Raw genomic sequence first — 7,817 nt, forward strand, 5'->3', positions numbered from 1 at the left:
TACAGATCTGAAGAGATTTCCTGGAAACCACCCTTGCACTGTGCGGTGTTTGTTGAAAAAATGTTTGGAAGATTGACTTTTCCACAACTGCTTTTTGCTAGCATCCTTGGAATTGCTGGAGGAATATATATTTATCAACCAATATTTGAACAGTATTCCAGAGATCAGAAGGAATTAAAAGAAAAGTTGAAATTGGTACAAGACTCAGAAGAGAAGAAAAGTTAATACTACATGGAGTCGAACTGTAATTGCTTAAAGTTCCATTGAAATTATACATTGACTATAAATAATCTAGTAAAAAGTTATCAAATGTATTTTAATTGTAAATAAATCATAGATAATGATTTTAAATTAGTTTTGAAACTAGCACTGTCAATTTTAATGTTTCCTGTATTTTTATTTGCCATTTTATGTCTTTTCACCAGGACAGATTAGTACTTTTAAGCAAAAATAAATGTCTTAAGGAATATTTTATTTCCTAGTTGAAGCTCCTTTTTTCTGGGAATGCGGCCTATGAATTGGCAGTCTAGACTGTATAAACTAGCTGGGAATGTTGTTTATAGTTGTGTTTGTAGATGAAATTAACCAAGTTAACTTCAGGCAGGATACCCCTCAGTTAGCCTATAATTAGCCTGCTGTAATATACTTTAGAAGTCTTTCAATCCCAGCCCTTTCTCATTCCAGGCAGAATGGAAGAGTAAATTGAGAATTGGGGTGGCTCAGATCAAATGGAGGTTTTTGAGAAGGTAGGTGGTGTCACATAGGGTGGCAAACATGCCACAGCTCTGTTTACTTAACCCACTCAGCAAATTTGCATTATAATGGTGGTCAGGGAGGAGTTAATTTATTATGAAGCTATTCACATAGTTAAAGGGTTTTTTGGAAATCGCTAAGAACCGATATTACTTTAACAATGAAAGCTTAAATGTAACCACATATGTACAAAATGCTTTAAATCACCTCATTTCTTATTATTGATTTTTTTGAAAAGTAAATTCATTGTAACTTAATCTAAACTATGTTGAGACCAGCATAGGTAATTAAAAAAAAAAAGTGAATAAAAAATTACAGAGTAGTACATGTTCACCTCATTAAGAAAACCCAAACAATACAGAATGAACAAAGTGAAAATTACTGTTTTTCAGTATACATTGATTTAATTAGCACCTTTAATAGTTTGAGCTTTTGAGACTGTTTTTCTTCTATGCACACTGAAAAATATATGTAAATTTAAAACACATACCAAGTATCTACTGTGTGACAGGCTTGGCTTGTCTGTCGGTAGACTGGGGTTGTGTTCTGTGTGTCTTCTCATTGTGGGCCCCAGGCTCAAGGAGTAGCCCCTGTCTGGGATATGACAGAGTTTAGGATTAAGAGAGAGAGAGACTGAAAGGAAACATGAATTGTAAATGCCTGCTCAGTTGTGGCAAATATTTCCTCAGAGTCTGCTGGTTTAGAGCATGTCACAAGGTCCTGCCCAAAGGTGAGGCCAGGGACAAAGACTCTTCCCACAGGATACACAGTCAAGTGTATTCCTGCCTGTGACCATAGGCAAGAATATATAATCCTGTTATCCAAGGAATGATAATCCTATTTAACATCATGTGAAATTGAACTGCTTTTTTTTTTTTTTTTTAATTTCCAATCTGGCAGAGATTTATGATCTATAATAGTTTTGTTTTTTAAAATTAATTAATTTATTTTTGGCTGTGTTGGGTCTTCGTTTCTGTGTGAGGGCTTTCTCTAGTTGCGGCAAGTGGGGGCCACTCTTCATCGTGGTGCGTGGGCCTCTCACTGTCGCAGCCTCTCTTGTTGCGGAGCACAGGCTCCAGACGCGCAGGCTCAGTAATTGTGGCTCACGGGCCTAGTTGCTCCGCAGCATGTGGGATCTTCCCAGACCAGGGCTTGAACCCGTGTCCCCTGCATTAGCAGGCAGATTCCCAACCACTGCGCCACCAGGGAAGCCCTTGAACTGCTTTTGATCCTCCTTTTGAGAAGGATGGGTTTGTCAGTTTGGTAGTCACATACCAAGTGCCAGAGAATGAGTTGTTTTTTGTTTTTTGTTTTTTCCAGTAAAGGTACTGCAGCCATTCAAACCAAAGCCACAGTGAGATGCCGCTTCACATACACTAGGATGACTACAGTCAAAAAGGGGAAATAATGAGTGTTGACAAGGATGTGGAGAAGTTGAAACCCTCGTATATTGCTGGTGAGGATATAAAACAGTGCAGCTGCTGTGAAAGTTTGGAAGTTCCTCAAAAAGATAAACATAGTGATACCATATGACCCAGCAATTTTGCTTTTAGACATATGTCCCAGAGTAGTGAAAACATATGTCTACACAAAAATTTGTAAATGAATGCTCATAGAATCATTATTATAATAGTGAAAAAGTGAAAATAACCCAAGTGTCTCAGCCAGTGAAGGGATAAACATATTGTGGTATATCCACACAATGGAATATTACTCAGCTATAACAAGGAATGAAATACTGATACCTGCTACAACATGAATAAACTTTGAAAACATGAAAGAAGCTGAGCACAACAGGCCATATATTGTATGATTCTATATGACGTGTCCAGAATAGGCAAATGTGTAGAAACAAAGTGTATTAGTAGTTCCCAGGGACTAAGGGGAAGGAGGGATAGGGATTGACTGCTAATGGTTATAGTTACTTTTTAGGACGATGAAAATATTTTGGAACTAGATAGTGGTGATCAATGACAGCTTTGTGAATATATTAAAAACCACTGAATTGTACACTTTAAAGCTTTATTGTATGGGATTATATCTCAACAAAACGGTCAGAGGAAAAAAAAACCACTGCATCCAGAATAGCAGCTGCAGTTGAGGTAGTCCATTGTTTCCTGCCATAATCCATCTAGTATGTGTGTGTGGTGTAGAATATACATAACATAAAATTTACTGTTTTTACCATTTTTAAGTATACATTTCAGTGGCATGAAATATATTCACATTGTTGTGTGACCACCATCACCATCCGTCCCTAGAACTTTTTCTGTTTAGTTTTTGCAGGGCGCAGAGAGTTGAATTGAATGGTGATATAGAGAGGAACCCCCCCCCCCCATATACTTCATATCTTTGAAGGTGGCATTAACGTCTGCAATTTTTTGCATGAATTGCTTCTAATTTACTATTGGAGCCAGGGAAAGCAGATTTAGGGGCTTTCAGTTGGTCCTTTCTACCATAACGATGTGGTATGGACTGAGTGCTTTTCCCCATTCATATGTTGAAGCCCTGATCCCCAATGTGAGGGTATTTGGAGGTAGGGCCTTTGGGTGGTAATTAGGTCATGAGGGTGGAGCCCTTATCAATGGGATTAGTTCCCTTATAAGAAAAGATACAAGAGAGATGCTCTCTCTCTCTCTTGCCCATGTGAGGATACAGCAAGAAGGTGGCTGTCTGCAAATCAGGAAGAAGGCCTCATCATACACTGAATCTGCCAGCACCTTGATCTTGGACACCATAGCCTTCAGAACTGTGAGAAAAAAAATACCTGTTTTTTAAACCACTCATTTAATGGTGTTTTTTTTAATAGCAGTCTGAGCAGACTAAGGCAGGGGCTCTTCCTTTAAGGTCAGTGTGAGGTTTCTGCCAGCTACTGAGTATATGTATGTATCCTATGGAATGTACCCTATGGAATAACAGAGTGGATCCTGTAAAACAAATTTGGGCCAAACCTGCATTTATCTTATCACCCCCACAAGCCCCCACTCTAAACTGAGGGACTGTGGTAGCATTTAGAGCCTCCTTGTACCAGTTTCAGCTCAGATCTTGCGGACATCAAAGTCTGAATTCCTCTTTCCCCAAGGCACATTTATCCTGGGTGAAGGCCTTGGTCTCTTGGTAGGAGCAGAGGAAAGTTTATGATACAATTCTTGTGGCATTGGTATAATTCTTGTGGTATTCACCTTCCTCAGGTGAATACAGCTTCTTCAGTCATTGGCTCTAAGTCTGTGAAATGACTTAAATCAGGAAGCTGGTGAAAGACCATGATTGCCATTGTGGAGACTGACAGGCTTCTGCTCACTAGTTCTTGATTTTCTTTTAAAAATATTTGAGTCAAGAAACACCCCTTCTCTCCTCAAAACAAAAACACCCCGTCTATCTTTTCCTTCAGAACACCATGACCTATAAGCCACCATCACAGATCTCTGTGGGTCAAGACACCCTGGTTGCACCCCAGCCTGGCTTCCCATTATAGCACTTATGGCCTGCCATCTGTTCTTTGCCATTTGGGCATTCTTCTGTTTCTAACTGATACTCAGGAGTCCTGTTGCAGCAGCATCTTCCGTCAGTCTCAGCTCATAAAGGACGTCCACCATTGTGCTTTTCCGAGGTGTCAGTGGCCTCCTCACCAGTGCCTCAGTGAAAGGAGTATCATCAGGGCCTTCCCAGGTAACATAATCAGGTGGTGGTTCTGCAGTCTCATCACAAATCCATTCTAACTCCAAGATCAGGAGGGCAAGATGGGGAGAATAAGAGACTTAAAGGGGGAAAGCCTAGACAATGGTAGATTTTCAAGGGGGCCACTAGACTCGATCCTATGGGATTTCCTGAAGAGAATTCTAAAAGTTTTTTAGATATTATTTTGAAATAATTTCAGACTTAAAGAAAAAGTGCAAAAATAGTACAAAGAATTTTCATATACCTGTTACCCAGATTCCACAAATGTTAACATTTAACCACAGTTGCTTTAATCTCTATATATGTGTGTGTATGTCTATGCACACACACACATTATTGTTTTTCTAAACCCTTTGAGAACAATAAGTTGCCCGTGTGATTCCCTTTTACCCCTAAATATTTCAGTGTGCAATTCCTAAAAACAAGGATATTCTCATTTATAATTATAGTATAATAATCAAAATCAGGAAGTTAAGATTGACAGGATATTATTATCTCATCTCAGATTTCATCCAAATTCTACCAAGTCCCATTAATGTCCTTTAGAGCAAGACAAAATTTTTTTTCTGGTCTGGGAACTAATTCAGGATTACGTATGAGTTTAGTTGTCATGATTCTTTGGTTTCATTTATTCTCATTCCTTAGTCATTGCCTTTCATGATCTTGAAATTTTTAAAGAATACTGGTCTGTTTTGTAAAATTTCCCTTAATTTGGGTTTGTTTAATGCTTCCTCATGATTAGACAGATTCAGGTTTTACCTTTTTGGTAGGAATACTGCAGAAATGATCTGTCAGTATGATTCACAGATTCCTATTTTGTTCAGTGAGTTACAATCTATTACTGTCACCAGTGCTAGCCACATGATTTGTGGGGCTTAGTGCAGAATGAAGATGCACAGCCCTGGGTGAGGATGAGAAAGTCAATCTCCTCTTCTCATGGACCCACCACTCCAACCCATGGTGAATGTGCACCCGCCCAGGGATTGCAGCCTCTATGCTGGGGTGCTCTTTATTCCTGGGTGGTGGTGGCAGGAGCCCCCTGCTGCGTGGCACATAGAATGTACTGTGGTGCTACCAGACTACAGCAGTGATACCTGCCAGAATGTACTGTGGTGCTACCAGACTACAGCAGTGATACCTGCCTTCTTGCCTGCCCCATGGTGCCATGGGGCATGGGCTCAACCCTGATCCCTTCTGCTCTCACACCCAGGCTCCTGGCCAGGTGGAAGGTGATGGCGGAATGTGGGCCTCCCCCAGCCAAGGTGACTTAGTCACTGCCCTGGAGTAAGGTAGTGAATGCAAGGCTGGGTAGGGCCCAGGGGACCAGGGAGTGAGGAGTGGGCAGTGGCAGGAGTCAGAGCCATGTGTTTGCAGAGGCTTCAAGCCTCCAGCATCCTCCATTGTGCCATCAGATTTCACATAAAACACAAATTCAAGGGTAAAATTATTAAGAATTTTAAGACAGTGACTGCAGAGCATTAAAATTCTGAGTGCAGGGCCCTGTGTGATATTCTAGTTGCATACCCATGAAGACAACCCTGACAATCACTACATGTTCAAATTGTCCCAGATTTGGCTGGTTGGAGTCCTTTCAAGCTGGCTTCTGTATTCTTTTTTTTTTTTTTTTTTTTTTTTTATAAATGTTTATTTCAAAAATGAAATGTAATGTTTAAGCATTTTCTGAAAATAATTTTGTAGTTTAACAAGTGTAAAATAAGACTTCTTAAAAAAGTTTACAACTAGGTATAAAATACTCAAGAATATACTTTGACATTCACAATGGACATTTTTGAAAAGTAAGTTTTGTTAATGTAGCTTATAAACAAAAATATATTGACAGTCCCAGTTAAAATAAGCAAGCTCTTAGCTGAGGAATAATCCTCCCTCAGATGGGTCCTGTTTCCCTTTGTTATGTCCTTGTCATTCTCTGAGTACTTCTTTACTTTCTGGCTCATCCTTTTCTTAGACCAAGCTTTGACTCTAGGAGTTTGGTTCTTTTTTAAAAATTGAAACAAAATTCACATAACACATTTTAAAGCATACATTTCTGTGGCATTTAGTACATTCACAATGTTGTGAAACTATCACTTCTGTCGAGTTCCAGGACATTTTCATCACCCCAAAAGGATGATGTGCAGTAAACAGTCATTCCCTATTCCTCTTCCCCGCAGCCCTGGCAACCAGTCTGCTTTCTGTCTCTATGGATTTACCTTTTCTGGATGTTTCATATAAATAGAATCATACAGTATGTGACCTTCTGGGACTAGCTTCTTTTACTTAGTATACTTTCGAGTTTCATTCATGTAGTAACAAGTATTAGTGCCTCACTCCTTTTTGTGACCAAGTAATATTCCATTGTATGGGTATACCACAATTTCTTTATCCATTCATCGATTAATGGATATTTAGATTGTTTCCACCTTTTGGAACCTTTTGGAGTAGTGCTGCTATGAACATTTGTGTACAAGTATTTGTTTGAATACCTGTTTTCAATTCTTTTGGCATATTTCTAGGAATAAACTTGTTGGGACATATGGCGATTCTCTGTTTAACTTTGTGAAGAACTGCCAAACTGTTTCCCAGAGTGACTACATCATTTTACATTCCCTTCAGCAACGTATAAAGGTTCCAGTTTCTCTATATCTCGCTAACACTTGTTATTTGTCTTTTCTTTTCTTTCTTTTTTTTTTTTTTTAAATCTATTTATTTATTTTTGGCTGTGTTGGGTCTTCGTTTCTGTGTGAGGGCTTTCTCTAGTTGCGGAAAGCGGGGGCCACTCTTCATCGCGGTGCACGGGCCTCTCACTGTCACGGCCTCTCCCGTTGCGGAGCACAGGCTCTAGACGCGCAGGCTCAGTAGTTGTGGCTCACGGGCTTAGTTGCTCCACGGCATGTGGGATCTTCCCAGACCAGGAATCGAACCCGTGTCCCCTGCATTGGCAGGCAGATTCTTAACCACTGCGCCACCAGGGAAGCCCTGTCTTTTCTTTTTTTAAAAAAAAGTTATGGCCTACCTAGTGGGTATGAAGTAGTATCTCATTATGGTTTTGATTTGCGTTTCCCTAATGACTAATGCCATTGAACATCTTTTCATGTGGTTGTTGGCCACTTTTATATCCTCTTTGGAGAGATGTCTATTTTAGTCCTTTGCCTGCTTTTTAATTGGATTGTCTTTTTGTGGTTGAGTTGTAAGAGCTCTTTATATATTCTGACACTATATTCTTATCAGGTATATGGTTTGCAAATATTTTCTCCCATTCTGTGGATTGTGTTTTCACTCTCTTGAGAGTATCCTTTGATGTGAACAAATTCTAAATTTTGATTAAGTATAATACAGTTTTCTTTTGTTGCTTATGCTTATGCTATCACATGTAAGAAACCATTGCC

At 39.5% G+C, this 7,817-nt stretch overlaps 1 protein-coding gene across 5 annotated transcripts in view; it reads left to right on the forward strand.

Annotated features, from left to right (window-relative positions):
- PIGBOS1 (PIGB opposite strand 1) overlaps positions 1–2,203 on the forward strand; it is a 4,550-nt gene extending 2,347 nt beyond the window's left edge. For 2 of the 5 annotated variants that reach the window (XM_059913254.1, XM_059913251.1), the window contains exon 2: positions 6–449. In XM_059913254.1, the coding sequence (XP_059769237.1) occupies positions 61–225 (165 nt within the window). In that variant the 5' untranslated portion in view covers positions 6–60 and the 3' untranslated portion in view covers positions 226–449. Of the gene's footprint in view, positions 1–5; positions 451–684; positions 788–2,073 lie in introns of those variants that run through there. The other 3 variants (XR_009500826.1, XM_059913253.1, XM_059913255.1) reach the window with 3 other exon arrangements.
- Positions 2,204–7,817: the final 5,614 nt, after the last annotated feature.

The sequence above is a fragment of the Balaenoptera ricei genome, chromosome 2 (genome assembly GCF_028023285.1).
Source record: "Balaenoptera ricei isolate mBalRic1 chromosome 2, mBalRic1.hap2, whole genome shotgun sequence".
Lineage (NCBI taxonomy): Eukaryota > Metazoa > Chordata > Mammalia > Artiodactyla > Balaenopteridae > Balaenoptera > Balaenoptera ricei.